Here is a 19,487-nt window from a genome sequence, read left to right on the forward strand (position 1 = left end):
TGAGCATAGCCAAGGTCTTCGGTCTCATGATTCTTTTATACATTAGCATAGTCTGGAGAAAACAGGCAGCAAAAACCCAGACTGGATAATGTCAGGGTGAGATGAACATAAAACAGGATGGCGTCATAAAGAGCATTGCGTTAGATGGGTTGGTCAGGGGAGGCCTCTCCAAGGAGATAACACTGGAGCTGCACCTTGAAGGAGCCTCTGTGGAGACCTTGTGAACTTGAAGAGCGTTTGAAGCAGAGGGGACAGCATGTGCCAAGGGCCTGTGGTGGGCACAAGATGAACATGTTGGAAGATCCACAAGAAGCCAGGGGGCTGGAACTCAGGAAGGGAGGGAGAGGGAGAGAGGGAAAGGGACCTTGTGGGCCCCAGGGAAGGATCTGGAGTTTAGGCTCCTCTAAGGGAAGCCAACACTGGGGCTTAAGCAGGAAGAAACCAGATCCCTTTTGCTTTGAATAAAGGTCCACTCTGCGACCTCTGTAATATATCCTCCTTGAAGAGAACTCCTTTCCCTGAGAGTGTTTTTCTCAGATATCCTTGCAGACTCATTGGCGCAAGAGTAATACCTTTGTCTCCACTGGTCTGTTACCGTATGAGGCCATGGCTGCTGCACACCTGTGTCCTGCTTTCCCCAGAGGAGATACTCGCTCAACAGTCTGACAAATGGCCCTGCGAGTAAGTGTCCAGTCCCTGCTCTAACAGGAAACTTGGCTGCCATCAGCTGTGCCCAAAAGGTGTCAGTGTCCACTGCATTCCAAAGAGTAATTTTGGAGCCTGCCTCTATGTGGGGTCCAGCCAGCCCTGCCACACACCTCAGCCTGGAGCCTAAGGATAGTTTCCCGGCCAGGAGAGAAACTGGCAGCTATGCTGTTCTACCTTGAATGAATTTTTTTTTTAAAAGGGCAAAGGCATTTCCTAATCTAAAGTGTTCTTTGTACTCATGTTGGCATCAAGAGTGCTGTCAGTGGCTGTCTTCTTGCTCCAATGTTGTTGAGGGGGGTTCCCGGGCCTGGGGAGAGGGGGGCCCTGCGCAGAGGAGGTTGGTGTTGGAAAGGGTAGTTGTCTAGGCAGGAAAGAAAATGTTGCTCTGGTAGGAAAACTGGCAAAACAGATGGGGACTTGCTGCAAGTCCAGCCGCTTAGCTCAGCTGAGGCATGAAAACCTGGCTTTCATTTAAAGCGCCAGTGTGTGCATCGGGCCCACACACGGTGAGAGGTGAAGTGTTTCTCTCAAGTTAGGAAGTGAAGCCTGAAAATTCAGCTCCAATTCCAATAGACCAGAGTGCATAAACTTCAGGCCTAGAAACAAAAGCTCAAAGAAAGAGAAAGGGAGGAGAGAAACTCAGAACACGGGCCTTTTGTGTCCTTTCAGATACTGTCCCGAAAGCTGTGGCCATCCTCATGCCACTGTCACGCTCCACATTTCAGTTCCTTGAACACACGAACTTCACTCCATCCTCTGGGCCTTTCCACGTGCTGCGCCCACTGTCTGCAATGTTATCTCTGGATCTTCATTTATTCTCTCCTCAAATGTTACCTTCCCAGAGAGGCCCCAGCCTCACTTGCTCTCTAGATCAAACCACTCCGGTTTTGTTTCTTTCCCAGCATTTAACATTGTCTGAGATTGTTGTTCGCTTTTTCTTGGACTCACTTTGTGTCTGCTTCCACCCCCTGGAATGCACCTCTAGAGAAGAAAGTTCCTCTCTCCTGAATGCCAGTGTCCAGAACAGTCCAGGCATACAGAAGATGCTCAGTAAATATTCACTGGGTGAAGAAATCAATAAAGCTGTTGACTGTGGCTGCTGGCTACTGGCCAGAGGGTTTTATATGCGTATCTATTGAGATGCTTTTGACTGAAAGTACTAGAAAGCACCAACCCAAGTGGTTTAACAATGAAACCATTTCTACATAAGAGGAAGTCCTGAAATGGAGCTGCTTCAGGATTCTCAGTTCCTAGATCAAGGACATCAGGGGGAAGTCAGGCTTTCTGCTTTGCAAGGTGGCGTCTTGTCTATATGGGACAACATTCAATACAAGTGCGGGAAGGATCTCTTCTTATCAGCCACATCTTTCCCGGAATTCCCCAAGCATCTGCCCACTACATCTTATTGGCCAGAATTGAGTCACATGTCCACCCCCTAAGCTCAGGAATGCCCCTGGGTTTTCAAGATTGGCTTAGAATAATCAGGATTTCCTCCTGGGAGTCAGGCTCCCCTTTTTTGAGCATCTGTGGCTGCTGGGAGTAGGGTAGGATCTTTCTTAAAGATCCTCTGTCTTTAAGAAAGGTAGATTGAGGCTTGGCGCCCGTAGCACCATGGTTACGGCACCAGCCACCTACACCGATGGTGGCAGGTTTGAACCCAGCCTGGGCCTGCTAAACAACAATGACAACTGCAACAACAACAACAAAATAGCTAGGCGTTGTGGTGGGGCACCTATAGTCCCAGCTACTTGGGAGGCTGAGGCAAAAGAATCACTTGAGTCCAAGAGTTTGAGGTTGCTGTGAGCTGTGACTCCACCAAGGGTGACATAGTGAGACTCTGTCTCAAAAAAAAAGAAAAAGAAAGAAAGAAAGGAGAGGCTGAAAGAGGAGGAATTTTGGAAGGGCAACCAGTGGTATCTGTCATCACACAAGTTTCATTTCATTTTCACAAAAACTCCACAAGGTATTATTTGTTTCCCTCAGCAAGTCACAAGCATTTGACTGCCTCATGGATCATCTTTTAACATCCCACTTAATAATAATAGAATAATCATCATAATAATTGTAGTAATCAGAAATCACTATTTTGTTGGTGACTTCTTTAGTTTTAAAACAAAAAGAATAAATTTCTATTTTAAAGGTGGATATTTAAGTAGGTTTTCCCTGGACTCCAACAGGGGCGTGCGTGCCAGGGCTTAACACGCTTCGAGGTCGCCGTAGGTCCGGCTAGGGTGGCTGTGACTTGAGAGCCAGCCCCAGGGACATGGAGGGTTCTCCGGAGGGGGAGGCGCCTGCGGCGGCCCTGGCCGCAGGGCTAAAACACAGCTCGGCGCTGCCACCCGAGAGCGCCCAGGTCCTGGGTTACGACTTCAACCGCGGTGTGGATTACCGCGCACTGCTGGAAGCTTTCGGCACCACCGGCTTCCAAGCAACCAATTTTGGGCTTGGGGTGCAGCAAGTCAACGCCATGATCGAGAAGAAGCTGGAGCCGCTGTCGCAGGATGAAGACCAACATGCAGACCTGACCCACAGCCGCCGCCCACTCACTGGCTGCACCATTTTTCTGGGATATACATCCAACCTCATCAGTTCAGGCATCCGTGAGACCATTCGCTACCTTGTGCAGCACAACATGGTGGGGACCTGTGGGGCTATGGCTTTGGCCTCTTTGGGTCTATAGGCAATACAGTTATTGATCATTTAAAAAAAAAAGATGGATATTTAAGGCCAGGCACGGTGGCTCACACCTGTAATCCTAGCACTCTGGGAGGCTGAGGTGAGTAGATTGTCTGAGCTCACAGGTTTGAGACCAGCCTGTGCAAGAGCCAGATCCCGTCTCTAAAAATAGCCAGGTGTTGTGGCCGGTGCCTGTAGTCCCAGCTACTTGGGAGGCTGAGGCAAGAGAATCACTTAAGCCCAAGAGTTTGAGGTTGCTGTGAGCTGTGGCACCATGGCACTACCGAGGATGACCTAGTGAGACTTTATCTCAAAAAAAAAAAGGATATTTATTCAAATTTATTAAAAATGTGTATATGCGTGTAGAGGCATTGAGAGTTTTTAGAACTGAACTCCACGGGGAATACAATATTTATTGAAAAGTAAATATTCATATAATTGTGCTAATTTAAAACTTTCATATATAAATATTTTGTTAAAACTCAACCACAACCACAGCAATTCTTTTTTTTTTTTTTTTTTTGGCTGGGGCTGGGTTTGAACCTGCCACATCAGGCATATAGGGTCAGTGCCCTACTCCTTTGAGCCACAGGCACTGCCCAACCACAGCAATTCTTTAGCATGAGGATTGGCAAACTTTTTCTGTAAAGTGCCAGATAGTAAATATTTTAGGCTTTTTGGGCCATAGGATCTTTGTCAAAACTATTCAACTCTGCTGTTATAACATGAATGCAGCCATAAACTATGCATAATGAATGAGCATGGCTGTGTTCCAATAAAACTTTATCTACAAAACAAGCTGGGGGCCAGGTTTGGCCTGTAAGCTATAGCTTGCCAGCTCCTGGTTTAGAACTTAGAACAACAAAGACTATTTCAAGGAGAATATTTATCACTGACATTTTTTAGCATGCTGGCACATGGTGATAATGAGAAGCAGACTGAGTGACTGCTTGAGTGGATTTTATTATTGTTAAATTCTTCACAGACTGTGCACAGATCCACCCCTGATACACCTCTCATCCTCCCTCTATAGGGGGCACCCAGGTCTTGGTGGAGTTAAGCAACTTGTTCATAAATCCAGGCTTCATTGGCCAGAGCTTGATCTCTTGGGTGCTCTTTCCAGCATCTCCCTTCCTTTCTCAGAGGCAGCTCCTTTAAGGGACAGATTCTGGGTCTGCGGCTGTGTCACTCAGGGAAGCTGACAAAAGCTCCTGTCACATTTACCAGAACTTTTCTCTTCTTTCTTTCTGGCCAGGGAGTGAAGAAATCCCAAAGGGTGGGCTTGGCAACAGTTAGGGGGCTCCCAGGCCCTCACTCTCTGGTTGCAGGTTGCAGAGGACATTCCAGAAGGCACATTGGTACCTGAATCCACTTATCCTCCCTGAGTCCTCCTCGCCCACTTCTTTCTGCCTCCTCCCTGGTTCTTGATCAAAGATCAACTCTCAAGTTGCTTCCTCATTGCTCAGTTTCCCTCGGTTCTCCCCAGACGTTTCTGGAAGCTTTGATCTCAAAACCTGCCTGTTGTGGGAGACTCCTACCCTCTGTCTGGCTCATCCTTTTGTTGTTGTATAGTTAGTTTGTTTTTACTATTTTAATCATGTCTAAGTGTACATTTCTGTGGCATTAAGTATACCCATATCATTGCGCAAACATCACCTCCCTCCATCCCAGAACTTTCTCATCTTGCAAAACTGAAACCCCATACCCAGGAATCAATAACTTCCTGCTCTTCTTCCTCCCTGGCCCCTGGCATCCACCCCTCTACTTTCTGTCTCTATATGAGGCTGGTGACTCTAAGGACCTCCTATAAGTGAAATCATACAATATTTGTCCATTTGCGTCTGGCTTATCTCACTCAGCATAGTGTCCTCAAGTGTCATCCGTGTTGCAACCTATGACAGAATTTTGTTCCTCTTTCAGGCTGAATAATATTCCATAGGATGGACAGAGCACATCTTGTTTAGCCATCATCCACTGATGGACACGTGAGTGGTTCCACTCCTTAGCCACTGCAAATAGCATTGCTGAACCTCCTCAGGATCCTGTTTGGGTATGCATCCTGGAGTGAAATTGCTGCATCATATGGTAATTCTCTTTTAATTTTTGGAGAACCTCCATACTGTTTTCCCTAGCAGTGGCAAACAGTTTCCCATCAGCTGTGGGTTCTTCATCTCAAATCTATCTCAAATCTGCCTACTTCTCCCTGGTGTCCCAGCCTGTGTCACTACAGCCTCGGTGCTCAGGACTGCACCTCATCCCAGCTGTGCTTTGCTTTTTACTCTTGACTCCTAAGCAGGAGCCAGAGAGATATATTTTCATTTAAAAAAAAAAAAAAAAGAACAGACTCAACTGTAGAGAAAATCACACCATGAACCCCAATATAGCCATTTTTTGAATCATCAGTTAATAATTTCTTTAATCAAAAAATATTTTTTGAGGGTAGCACCTGTACTCAGTGGGTAGGGCACCGGCCACATACACTCAGGCTGGTGGTTTTGAACCCAGCCCGGCCAGCTAAACAGCAATGACAATTGCAACAACAACAACAACAACAACAAAAATAGCCAGGTGTTGTGGGGAGGCGCCTGTAGTCCCAGCTACTTGGGAGGCTGAGCCAAGGGAATCACTTAAGCCCAAGAGTTTGAGGTTGCTGTGAGCTGTGACACCATGGCACTCTACCAAAAGTGACATAGTGACACTTAAATATATTTTTATTTTTTGCAGTTTTTGGCTGGGGCTGGGTTTGAACCTGCCACCTCCAGCATATGGGGCCAGCACCCTACCCCTTTGAGCCACAGGCACTGCCATGACACTTATTTTTTGACACAGAGTCTCACTCTGTCACCGAGGCTGGAGTGCAGTGGTGAGATCACAGTTCACTGCAGCCTTGAACTTCTGGGCTACAGCAATTCTCTCATCTCAGCCTCCTGAGCAGCTAGGACTAGGCTAATTTTTCTATTTTTTTAAGAGGCAGAGTCTTCTTATGGTGTCTAGGCTGGTCTCCAACTCCTGGCCTCAACTGATCCTCCTGCCCTGGCTTCCAAAAGTACTGGAATTATAGGTGTGAGTCCCCATACCCAGCCAACAGTTAACAATATTTTTTCCACAGTTGCTTCATCCATCCTTTTCTCTCTTTCTCTTTTAGCAAGTTATTTTAAAGCTAATCTCAACCCTAAGTGCTACAGTATACATTTCTAAACTGTATGGACATAGTCTTACAGAACCATGATTCCTTGATTGTCCTTTCCAAATTAGCATTCTTTGGAAGATATTTGACAAACCTAAATCAGATTGGGTCATTCCTCCATGGCTAAAATCAGAATTCTTCACTGTGGCCTAAGAAAAAGGTGACCAAATGATTTAGTGTCCAAACTTCGAGAGTAAAAGGAGGTACTATCAATAACAATGTTGGGGTAAGAGGCATAAACTGCAGTGGTCAACTTTTCTAAGGGGTCCTGCCCTGCTTATCTGTTCCTTGGACAAACCAAGCATTTCTCTGTCACAGGGCCTTTGTGCTTGCTGGTTCATTTGCCAGAAATGTCCTCCAGAGCTCTCGCCCTTTAGGTCTCACCCCTTCACCTCCCAACTCTCTGAGGGATTACTTTATTTCTCTCATTAGCACTTAGCATCACTCCAAATCCATATGTATTTATTTGCTTATTCGTTTTTGTTTCCTAATTCTCCTTTCCCCACTAATAAGTAAGGCCAGGACAGAAGGGACCTGTCTTGTTCACTTTCTATGCCCCCCTCCTAGCACACAGTAGGCCCAGCACATAGCAGGGTCTCTGCAAATATTTGCTATACGAATAGATGAATGAATGGATGTGTCCATCCCTTGCCAGGTGACCTCAGCAGAGCCTTCTGGGTTCAGGGACAGGATCCATCATCCTCCTGTTCCCAGCTGCTATTGGCTGAGGGAGCTGGTAGAAGCGTCTCTCCTCCTGTGACCTGTCCCACAGAACAGAGCTATCAGCTCATTGCTGCTGATGGGTCCTTCCCACACACTTGCACCTTTGTCCTGGAGGGTTAGCTCCTGCCAGAGAAGCCATATCACAGATCCCGGGGGCCAAGGACAAAGGTGAGAATCGATTGCCAGGCCTGAGTCAGAGCAGACAGGCTCCTGAAGGAAAGTCAGTGGCCAGGGATTCACAATAGTTTGATGTTGCAGACAGTCAGGAATTATGGGTTATCTTGGTTGGCTTAGGCTGCTGTAGCAGAACACCATAGACTAGGTAGCTTATAAACCGCATTTACTTCTCACTGGCTGAGAAGTCCAAGATCAAGAAAGAGGCCAGCAGATCTGGTGTCTGACGGGGGCCTACTTCCTGGTTCATGTACAGCATCTTTGGTGTCCTCACCTGGTGGGAGGGGCAAGGTAGCTCTCCAGAGCTCTTTCTTATAAGGACATTAATCCCACTAATGAGGGCTCCACCCTCAGGACCTAATCACCCTAAGGATTTTGAGGCAGACACAAACATTCAGACTCTAGCACAGGACTAGAGGCCAGAGGTAGAGGATGAGTCTCCCAAGGGAATTTTAGAGGCTCTGGAGAACTCTCTACCTATATTCACAATGTTGTAGGGGGCATTTTAACTTATTAAAGGAAAACAACTCCTTATAAGTCATGTGCATCAAGATAAGGTCAACAGAAGAAATTAAAATTCTAATTAAAATCCATCCAGACCCCTCTGGGTCTTTGCCCTGGCTGTTCCCTCAGCCTGGATTGCTCTTCCCCAGATCTCCACACGACTTCCTCCTGCATTTTCTTTACATCTTTGCTCAAATGTCACAGTCTCAGAGAGGCCATCCCCCAGTCACCCCATTCAAATTGTACAACCCTTCCACGGATGGCATTTACTCTGTTCTATTTTTATCCCTGAAGCACACATCACTCTCAAACAGTGCTGTCCTGCGGAAATGCGATGGGAAACCACATCACTATTAAAAAGTTGTACCACATTTTAAACAGTAAAAAGAAACAGGTGGAATTAATTTAAATTGTATATTTTGTATATTTTATTTAACTCTGTATATCTGAACAGTGTCATTTCAACATGTAAGCAATGTAAGAATGTTGAGATATTTTATATTCTTCTCTTTATCCTCAGGCTGTGACATCTGGGGGGTATAAGACATGACACATCTCTCTTGAGACCAGCCTCACATGAAGTGCCCAGCATTTAATGCAGCACAGCCATGGCTACTGTACCGGACAGCATGGCTCTGACGTCTTATGAAATGTGCTGATGACTGTCTGGCATTTATTGTATTGCAGGTAGGATCTATGAGGCCAGGAGCTTGGTTATCGTCCCTGCTGGGAACCCAGCTCCCGGCAGGAGCTCCATCAGCGTTGGCTGAATGAATCCAACAGCATTCAGGCCTCGTGGGCTCTCTTCCTGCCTTGCCAGCTGCAATCTGGGTGGCAGATATGACCAAAACAGTTTCCTTTTCTTTGTGCTTTGTCCTTTCTCTCCTTCGTCTCTTTCTTTTCCTTCACTTTCTTCTTTTCCACAGCAAGGAGAGCAGTGATCACATTTGGATTCTGGAGCCAGGTGACTTTGGTTGAAGACCCTGCTGTGTCTGCTTCTCCACTAACTAGTTATCTAGGCCTCTTTTTTTTTTTTTAGTTTATTTTTAATTTAATTTTAATTTTTATTTATTTTATTTTATTTTTTTGTGGTTTTTGGCCAGGGCTGGGTTTGAACCCACCACCTCTGGCATATGGGACCAGCGCCCTACTCCTTGAGCCACAGGCGCCGCCCCAATTTTATTTTTATTTTTTTATAGAAACAGAGTCTCACTTTATCGCACTTGGTAGAGTGCCATGACGTCACACAGCTCACAGCAACCTCCAACTCCTGGGCTTAGGCGATTCTCTTGCCTCAGCCTCCTGAGTAGCTGGGACTATAGGTGCCCACCACAACGCCCGGCTATTTTTTTGTTGCAGTTTGGCGGGGGCTGGGTTTGAACCCACTACCCTCGGTATATGGGGCCGGTGCCCTACTCACTGAGCCACAGGCGCTGCCCTATCTATGCCTCTTTTTAATCAATTCCTTCAGCTTATGCGCAATGTTTCCAGTGCCCTTGGGGATAATGATAATTCTTCCTGGTCTGGGGTGGGCTACAGGACAAGTAGCCACCTGTATGGAGTGATAGCTATACCTGATACAGGCACCTTGCTAAGTGTGTGGCTGGGATTAACCCATGTAATCCTCACAACTACCCCAGGGAGTGGGCGTGGCTCTGATCCCTGTGGCACAGATAAGAGAGCTGGGGCACAGAGAGGCCAAGCAACTTGTCCAAGGCCACAAAGCTGGGCAGCTGAGCAGCCTGGCTGCAGAGGCAGGTTCTGGAAGCTGTGGTTCATCAACACTGTGATTAAGGACCCACTGTGTGCTGGGCACTGTTCCAGGAGGTGGGGGCACAGTAATGCACAAAACAGATGGAGTCTTGTTCCCATGAAACTTTTTGTTTTTTTATTGGTGGGGATTCATTGAGGGTACAAGAAACCAGGTTACACTGATTGTATTTGTTAAGTAAAGTCCCTCTTACAATCATGTCTTGCCCCCAAAAGGTGTGGCACACACGAAGGCCCCACCCCACACCCTCCTTCCCTCTCTCTGCTGTTCCTTTCCCCCACCCCTCCCTCCTTCTTTCTCTCTCTGCTCCCCAACCCCACGGTGTCCTTAATTGTCATTATTGTCCTCATTTCAAAATTGAGTACATAGGATTCATGCTTCTCCATTCTTGTGATGCTTTGCTAAGAATAATGCCTTCCACTTCCATCCAGGTTAATACAAAGGCTGTAAAGTCTCCATTTTTTAAAATGGCTGAATAGTATTCCATGGTATACATATACCACAGTTTGTTAATCCATTCCTGGGTTGGTGGGCATTTAGGCTGTTTCCACATTTTGGCGAGTGTAAATTGAGGTGCAATAAACAGTCTAATGCAAGTGTCCTTATGATAAAAGGATTTTTTTCCTTCTGGGTAGATGCCCAGTAATACCGTGAAACTTTTATTTATTCTGGAGGAAGAAGGAGGCCAATAAAACAAATAAATATGTGCCAGTATTGTCTAGTGTGTTGGATGGTGAGCAGTGCTATGGAGAAGAGGCAGGGAAGGAAGATAGGAGTATTGTGGGGTGAGATGACATTTGAGCTAGAACTTGAAGGAAGGGAGGGTGAACCTCCTGGGCATTAGAGAGATGAGCATTCCAGGAGTAAGGGTAGTAAGTGCAAAAGACCTAGGGCAGCAGTCCAGGGGCTCCCAGGAGGCAGGCGTGGCTGGAGCAGAGTGGGTAAGGGGGGAGAGGGATGATAAAGTCAGGGAGATGATGGTGACTTCATGAGCCATGGTGAGGGCTGACACTTTTACTTGGAGTCATGAGAAATGTTTTTTTATACATTTTATAAATTTTTTTATTGAGATATAATTTGCATATCATAAATTCACGTATTTAAAGTCTACAATTCAATGGCTTTTAATCTATTCACAGAGTTGTGCAACTATCACAACAATCAATTTTAGAGCATTTTAACCACTCCTTTCCCAGCCACTGACAACCATCAATCTACTTTTTGTCTCTACAGATTTGCCCATGATGGATATTTCATTAAAATGGAATTATAAATGTGACCTTTTGTGGTGGCTTCTTTTACTTAGCATGTTTTCAAGGTTCATCCATGTGGTAGCATGGATCACAACTTCATTCCTTTTTATGCTGAGTAATATTTTAGCGTATGGATAGATCACATTTCATTTAACCAGTGAAGAATATGAGTGTTGGGGTTGTTTCCACTCTTTTTTTTAAAAATAGAGTCTCACTCCACCACCCTAGGTAGAGGGCCATGGCATCATCATAGCTCACAGCAACCTCAAACTCTTAAGCTCAAGCAATTCTTTTGGCTCAGCCTCCCCAGTAGCTGATACTACAGGTGCCTGCCTCAACACCTGGCTAGTTTTTGTCTTTTTAGTAAAGATGGGATCTTGCTCTTGCTCAAGCTGGTCTCAAACTCCTGAGCTCAAGCAATCCACCCGCCTTGGCTCCCAGAGTGCTAGGATGTTTCCAGTTTTTGACTAGTGAAAGGTGCTTCTGTGAACACCATGTACAGATTTCTGTGTGGGCAAAAGTTTTCTTTTCTCTTGGGCATATACCTAAGGATGGAATTTCTGGGTCTTTGATACCTGTATACTTACCCTGAGGTTCTACCATTTAGCAGTCCCAGACCCACTGTATAGGGGTTGCAGTTTCTCTATGTCTTTGCCAACTTTCATCTGAGAAGAACTGATACTAGATTTTAGCCAATAGGCCAAGAAGCAATCGTCAATCATTATCTGTATTTTTGATCTTAGGAGGGATCTGAACTGAGGAGGAACACCATCTGATTTTGTTTTTCTAGAATCCCCAAAACACTTATGTGGAGAATATTTTATTATTATTAATCTTCTTTTCTTCTGCATCTTGCCTTTCCTTAGGGCAAGGCCTCTCTCTAAACTGTGATGTCTTTTTTTCTCCCTGCTTAAGCCACCCTCCCTCTGACTGGAAGTGACTTCCCTCAGTAAGGCCAAGGTGGATCACGTGTGTCCAGCCCTCTTTCATCTCTGCCCTTCTCATTGTCAAGAGACAGCAGTGACGTGACATAAAGGCACTCCAGCCATGGCCTTGGGGCTCTCTTGGGTAAGCACCACGTACATTTGAACCTTGAAGACTCGGTCATAAATAAAAGTTAGATTGGATGAGATGGTCAAGGAGAGTCAGTATCACGGTTGGGTGGTTTCGGGGGGGTGCATTAGGGCTGGCCAGACCCCACTTTTTAGATAATTGGCTAATTTCCAAGAAACTACAAACGTCATTAAAAAGAAAACAATCAAATAACAAAATGAAACAAAACGATCCTGATAGCTGAAGGCTATTGAAGGCCTTGGGGAATGTAATGAAATTGTACTTATTTATTTATTTATTTTGAGACACTATGTCGCCTTGGGTAGAATGCCATGGCTTCACAGCTCACAGCAACCTCAAACTCCTGGGCTTAAGCCATTCTCTTGCCTCAGCCTCCTGAGTAGCTGGGACTACAAATGCCCACCACACTGCCCGGCTATTTTTTGGTTGCAGTTGTCATTGTTGTTCGAGCCTGGGCCGGCTCAAACCCGCCACCTTTGATGTATATGGCTGGCGCCCTACTCACTGAGCTACAGGTGCCGAGCCAATTGTACTGATTTATTAATCAATCAACCAGTAACTTGATTATTAATGAGCTAATAAACTAATTGATTACTTAAAGTATTTACTGAGTACCTGATATGTACTAGGCACAGTTCCAGGGGCTAGGGGTATACCAGTTAGTGGAAACAGACCAGCTTCTGTCTCTTGGGAGCTGGGGGAGGTGAACAAGTGAGCAGATAAACAGACAATTTCAGATAAAATGGGGATGGTTAAATGGAGAGTGGGTTGGGACTCCCATTTTCAACAGATTAAACAGTGAAGGCTTCTCCGAGGAGTGGGCTTTCGGCTGAGATCCAGCGGAGAAGGAATTGCTGTGGTAGGATCTAGGAGGACGGTATTCCAGATAGAGGGAAGAGCAAGTGCAAAGGCCCGGGGGCAAGAACAAGCCATATGTTCAAGGAATAGAAAGAAGGCTGGGAGTACAGTGAAGGGGGGGTGTAGGTAGCATAGGGGGGCAGAGCGGTGGGCAGGAGCCAGGCTGTGCAGGGCCTTGGAACAACTACAACAAATAGCTTAGTTGCACCTACATGTCTAGGCACCATTGTAAAGACTGTCCCATTTTTTTCCCCCAACTTCTTTAACATTCACAACAGCCTTATTCATGGAGAGGTTCTCATTTTCCTCATTTTTCAGACAAGGAAACTGAGGCACAGAGGCCCAAACCGGTTGCCCCAGAGTGTGGATTTCTCTGAACTTGTTCCTCTAGATCAGGGTAGGCCCTCTCTTTGGGGCACTGGACAGTGTCAGGTCTTCCAAGGGAAAGTCAGTGACGGGTAAGACTTGCTAGTACACAGGGCACTCAGTAAATATTGTTTCAGGCCAGAATGGGCCTGGGGGAAGCCTGCTTTCTTTTGGGTTCATGAGTTTTTTTTTTCGTTTGTTTTGTTTTTTTTTTTTGGCCGGGGCTGGGTTTGAACCCGCCACCTCCGGCATATGGGACCAGCGCTCTACTCCTTGAGCCACAGGCGTCGCCCGGGTTCATGAGTTTAAAAGATCTCATTCTGAGCCCTCGAGGACAGGGCCTGCCTTACCCAGGTGCTGTGTAACCCTCCTGTTCTGTGTAACCCAGGCTGAGTCCTTTGCCTTCTCACTAACCCCCTGCAGGAAAGGAAGGGATTGACCTACGTGAGGGGCCCAAACTCAACGTGGGGTGGGTGGTGGAGGTGCAAAGAGGCAGCCAGATGTGGGCTGTGCAGCACTGCAAGGGAGCAAGCTCCCATCTGAGGGCGCCACTTCTTGGTGTCTGGCTACTGTTGGCCCATTTTGTTTTCTTGGGGCACTTCTCTGCAATTGTGCTTCGTTCACTTGCTCACTTGCTCATCAGCAGTCTCCGTCTTCGTTAGAAAGCAGGGACTTAGTTTTGCTGACTTAACTTCTCTGTGTCTCAGTCCCCTAATTTGTAAAATGAAGCCATCCTGTGCAAAGCGCCCGGCACAGGGGCCAGCGGGTCTCATTCATTCATTCCGGACTATCTGTTGAGCGCAAGCGTTCCCGCCAGGTAGTGCTTCAAGCTGGGGACTCCGCCTCCCGGGCCTCCCTGGGAGTTGGGGCAAAGCAACAACGGACATCTACCGTGCCAGGTGGTGCTCGGCGATAAGGACGAGGGTGACAGGAGGCTGGGTGCTGCTTCGCATAGGACGGCAGAGGAACCCTTACCGATAAGGCTGCGGGAACCTTACCGAGAGAACCAGGCGGCTGTCTGGGGGAACCGAATTCCCAGCAGAGAGAGCGCAGAGGCCCTGAGGCAGGCAGTAGCCTGCCCCGCGGGTTCCAGGTTGGAACAGCATGCGCGCTCGGAGAGGGCCAAGAAGTGGCGGTGCGGAGCGCGGTGCAGACTCTCTTACTGGCTTTGCGTTCCTGAGTGACAGGGTGACTTCCTAACCAAGCGTGCACAATGGTGATGATGGTCGTGACAGGAAGTGTAAGGAGGAGAAGGCGAGAAAAAGAGGGAAAGCGGAGGGAGAGAGGCACAGCCGGGAGACGTAGAAGGAGTGGGAAAGGGGAGGAGGAGGAGAGAGAAGAGGGATGAGGAAGAGGGCGCCGGGCGATGCAAAACCGAATCGGCTTAGCCCACTGGCCTCCGCTTAGCTGGGCGTGCCTGGAAGCCGTGGTCCCGCCCCAAGGCCCGTCCGATCCGCGCCCCGCCCCTCGGGTCCGCCCCCGGCCCTGCAGGCCCCGCCCCCGCCCTCCCGCGCCCGCCCGAATCCCTGAGCTCAAGGCGGCCCGGGGGCGGTGCGGCCGCGCCGGCCATGGCGCATAAAGCCACTGGCCACCTGCCCAACTGCTCCTCGGTGCGCCGCTGTCCCGGCCCCGCCGTGCAGCTGCGGCCTGCGTCCCCGGAGTCCCGGCCTCCGTCGCGTCCACTGCAGTCCCTGTCCCCGGCCAGGCGCGGAGCCCTGCGAGCGCCCGGAGGGCACCAAGGAGGGCAGGCATGGGCGGCCAAGCCAAAGCGCGCTGGGCGGCCGCGGGGGTGGGCGTCGCGGGGCTACTGTGCGCTGTGCTGGGTGCGGTCATGATCGTAATGGTGCCCTCACTCATCAAGCAGCAGGTCCTCAAGGTGGGTGAGGGGCGCCCAGGCTCGGCGCGTGGGCCTGGCTGTAGGGCGCTGGGCACCGGGCGCCGAGGGGGCCGGGAGCGCGGCTGGTGGGTTGGCGACCTGGAGCGTGGGGAGATCAGAGCAGCTGCCCCCTCCCCAGGGCCCTCACCAGCCCAGACTGGAACCAAGCAAAGTGGGCACCCAGGGGTTTTGCTGGAGGCGCAGACTAGGGTTGGGGAGGCCTGAATGAGAGACCACCGGGGGAACCTGACCCTGCCCCAATTGATCTGGGGCAAGGGACGGGTCAAGAGTGTGGCCGTGTTGCCCCTGCGGTGTTCCCAGGGAAGCCCAGGGACGCGCTTAAGCGTCTCTTTTGACAGCAGCCTGTGGCAATGTCTGACAAAATTAGGACTGCATCCTAAGAGCCCATGAGGACAGGAAGCTTACATTCATGTGCTTCTGTGAAGCTCACATGGGGGCCCAGCCCGTAATAGGCACTTAGTAGAGCATCCCCTCCTGCCCCGAATTTCCCCCATTAGAAACTCTTACTCAGAGGCAGAACGTTAGCTGTGTTCTCCCCCCACGCAGCCTTCCTGATTCAGACTGAAACCGGTAAGCCGCTTTTCTCCTATTCATGCAGAGGCAGGCACCAGCCCAAGGTCCTTTGGGTGCACAGAGCCTGAGGTCTTTCCTCTGATCATAACCTTACACATTATTGCCCTTTTTTTTTTTTTTTTTTTTTTTGTAGAGACAGAGTCTCACTTTATGGCCCTCGGTAGGGTGCCATGGCATCACACAGCTCACAGCAACCTCCAACTCCTGGGCTTAAGTGATTCTCTTGCCTCAGCCTCCCGAGTAGCTGGGACTACAGGCGCCCGCCACAACGCCCAGCTATTTTTTGGTTGCAGTTCAGCCGGGCGGGGTTTGAACCCACCACCCTGGGTATATGGGGCCGGCGCCCTACCGACTGAGCCACAGGCGCCGCCCCATTATTGCCCTTTTAACCAGGGACACAAATTAGGCAGTCATCGGGCCTTCTGATCAACAGACTCTGCCCTGGGTGCCTGGGTTACCTGTTTGAATGGACCTGGAGTTAGCGAAGGGCTGGGAGATTGCAGAATATCACACTTGAGCTGGAAGCTCAGTGTTTTGCAGCCATGGAGCCAGCACCTGCAGTGCCTGAGAGGGAAAACTGAGGCTCACCTTTACCAAAGATTCAGCCAGACACAGAGCTGGGGTGAAGTCATGGAGATTGTCATACTAGTTGACATGTTTTCCCCTTGCCCTGCTTCTTTAGACTGAGTTCCTTAAAGAGGGGGACTTATCCACATATCATGTTTATGCCCCATTAGGAGAGTGAGTGAATGAATGAATGAATGAAGGATACATCTGCTTAGACCCCGTTGCCACTTCTTGGGTCCTGGCTGGCTTTAAAGATGGAGGAACATTTGACCCTTCTAAAGGTCTCTGCCTTGAGTCATCTCGGCCACGTTGTGTCTATTTTTTTGGTTTTTCAGATAGGGTTCCATTAAGTTCTGCAACCTGACTGCAAAGAGGTGAATGGTGACACTGCCTCTGGGAATGGCGGGAAAAGCAACAGGACTGCTTCTTCCTCCCACGGCAGCTCAGGGTGGTTTCTCTGTTATGCTTCTCTGAGCAGCTTAGCTCGTTTATTTCAGTGACAGCCTTGTGGTTTCTGCAATGACAAAAACCCCACTATGTCCTTGGAAAGGTTGTCACTCAGGTGGTACAAGCAGGTGACCTTGTGCAAAGAGCACCTAGTCTCCTGCTTTCAGGTGTGGAGGTGTTGAGATTTAAAGCAGATGAATCTTGTCAGCTCATTTATTTTACTTTATTTATTTTTTTGCAGTTTTGGCTGGGGCCAGGCTTGAACCAGCCACCCCTGGTAAATGTGGCCAGCACCCTACTCCTTGAGCCACAGGCGCCGCCCATCTCATTTATTCTTGGGCTAGTTTGAGGATGTTTTCTTTCTCACAATGTGGATTGGGTTAAGGATGCCAGTGGAGGAGGGGGTGCATGCACATGAGTGCACTATCACATTTCCCCATTCCTCCTCTGAGCTTTCAAAGAGGAAAACCATGTTGTCCTCAGTTGTCCCTTAGCTGGGACCTCCAGGCTTAGAAAGTTGAATGAGAGCCTTTTGGCATCCTTCTGTGATATCCCAAAGGCGATTGGTTGAGGACTGAATGGTGTGAAGGAAGGAAGACAGGAAGCCACGCCCAGCTTGAGAAGCCACTTCTTGGAAGGCTCAGGCTGGAGCAGCAGCCAAGTGCCTTCTTGGGGAAGAAGAAAGCCTGTGTTCAGGGGACGGAGTAGTGAGGATGCTAGGATGAGCAGGAATGGCTGCTGGTGTTTTCTTTGGCTATGCCTAGCCTTGTGCAACTTGAATAGGAGGTCTTGTGTTTTGATTTTTATTTCTTTATGCTTTTTGGTTAATTAAAGAAGTCCATACAGTTGGCCCTCTGTGTCCATGGATTCCACATCTATCGAGTCAAGCAATCAGGGATTGAGCATCTATGGAAAAAATAACAACAATAATAATGCAACTATAGAGATAATACAGATTTTAAAAATACTCTGTAACAACTAATGTATAGCATTTACATTGCATTAAGGATGATATACAGGAGGGTGTGTGTAGGTTATGTGCAAAATCTGTGCCATTTTATATCAAGGATTTGAGCATTTAGGGATATTGGTATTTGTGGGGGTCCTGGCGCCAGGTCCCCTCTGATACTGAGGGAGCACTGTATATAAATGACATAAATATTTGCTTGTAAACAAATTTAAGTGGAGGAAAAAAGAGAAAGTTCCTTCCGGTTTATTCTTCTGCTCAGTTATTATCACCATCATCAGTGTGGGTCTTTCTAGACCTTTTCCTTTATATCATGATCATGTATGTGTATATATTAACATATATTTTACATAAATTGAACTATACAATGTATAAATATCTTGCAGTTTGCTTTTCAATTCAGTGATGTCACTTGAAGGTTTTTCCATGTTCCAAGAGAACAATACATTTTTTTCTCTCTGCTGCATGGAGATAGACAGTTGTTAACCTGTTTCTCTATCACAGGATAATTTTCTCTGTCACAAACAACAGTGAATATCCTGATGCATCCCTCTCTGTGCGCGTAGTAACATTTCATAGTGTAGATTTCTGTGGGTAGAACTTCTAGACCAGAAGGTGTGCTTAGTTTAAATTTTGACAGTTCCCACCAAACTTGCCTCTGGACATTTTTTACTTTCACTAACAAGATAGGAGACACCCCCCTGCCCCCAGACCCCACCTCCACTTCCCCCTCATCTCTGCCAGTGCAAGAGATCACCTGTTTATCATCATTTTTTAGTTTATCTAATGCATTTGATTTACATTTCTCAGGTTACTGATGAGGCTGAGTAGGGACATGATGCATTTCAAAACCTGTGTCAGTTTCCAGAGCTCAGGGTTGCAGCCCCAGCCGTGCCATTTGCCAGAGGGAGACCTCAGGCCAGATATTTTCCTCTGAACCAGTGCTTCATTCTTCAGCTCTAAGACAGGGCTCAGATCTGGTTTGCAGCCTAAGTTGTAAGATACAAAGGAGACCACGTGTGTGCAGAAATGGCCTGGCTGTTACCTTGGTTCCTCATTTGAATCTGGTAACAGCTTTGTGAAATAGTTAATGGCAGTGGAATTTTTCCTTCCTACTGATAAGGAAACTGAGCCATGGTCAAGGTCAGTGACTTGCCAGGGTGCACAACTTGTGGCCGTGGTGGATAGGAATCCTGATCACTGCATCTTGGTCTGCCCTTCCATAGAGTAAATGGTATCTCTTCATCGAGTGGATTTCTGGACAAAGTTAGAAAGAAGGAACTAGACATATATTTTTTTAGCATGAGTAGGTTGCAAAAGCACATTACTAGTTAAAAAAAGCTCAGGTGCTATTTATGGCCACCAAGCAATAGTTTGTATTTTTTTTTAGAGACAGAGTCTCACTTTGTCACCCTCAATAGAGTGCTGTGGCGTCACACTTCACAGCAACTTCCAGCTCTTGGGCTTAGGTGATTCTTTTGCCTCAGCCTCCTGAGTAGCTGGGACTACAGGCGCCCACCACAGCTCCTGGCTATTTTTTTGTTGCAGTTTGGCCAGGGGCCACATTTGAATCCGCCACCCTCAGTATATGGGGCTGGAACCCTACTCACTGAGCCACAGGGCCGCCCCAATAGTTTGTATTTTCAATGGGATAGTATTAGTGTATGTAAAGCTTGGAAAAGGTGTGGAAGGGTCCAGCCAGACTGACAGAAGTGATTACTCTGGAGGGAGATGGGAGGGGG

The 19,487-nt window shown here is 47.8% G+C and overlaps 2 protein-coding genes across 3 annotated transcripts in view; both read left to right on the forward strand.

Moving 5' to 3' along the window:
- Positions 1–2,877: 2,877 nt before the first annotated feature.
- Positions 2,878–3,406, forward strand: LOC128583074 (deoxyhypusine synthase-like). Its single transcript, XM_053586937.1, has one exon. It carries the CDS (start codon positions 2,972–2,974, stop codon positions 3,386–3,388), a length of 417 nt encoding a protein of 138 aa, XP_053442912.1. The 5' UTR covers positions 2,878–2,971; the 3' UTR covers positions 3,389–3,406.
- An 11,422-nt stretch (positions 3,407–14,828) lies between these two features.
- Positions 14,829–19,487, forward strand: part of SCARB1 (scavenger receptor class B member 1) — an 82,116-nt gene continuing 77,457 nt past the window's right edge. The window contains exon 1 of one of the 2 annotated variants that reach the window (XM_053586939.1): positions 14,829–15,170. In XM_053586939.1, coding sequence (XP_053442914.1) covers positions 15,045–15,170 — 126 coding nt within the window. In that variant the 5' untranslated portion in view covers positions 14,829–15,044. The remainder of the gene's footprint in view (positions 15,171–19,487) is intronic. The other variant, XM_053586938.1, reaches the window with a different exon arrangement.

The sequence above is a fragment of the Nycticebus coucang genome, chromosome 4, assembly GCF_027406575.1.
Source record: "Nycticebus coucang isolate mNycCou1 chromosome 4, mNycCou1.pri, whole genome shotgun sequence".
Lineage (NCBI taxonomy): Eukaryota > Metazoa > Chordata > Mammalia > Primates > Lorisidae > Nycticebus > Nycticebus coucang.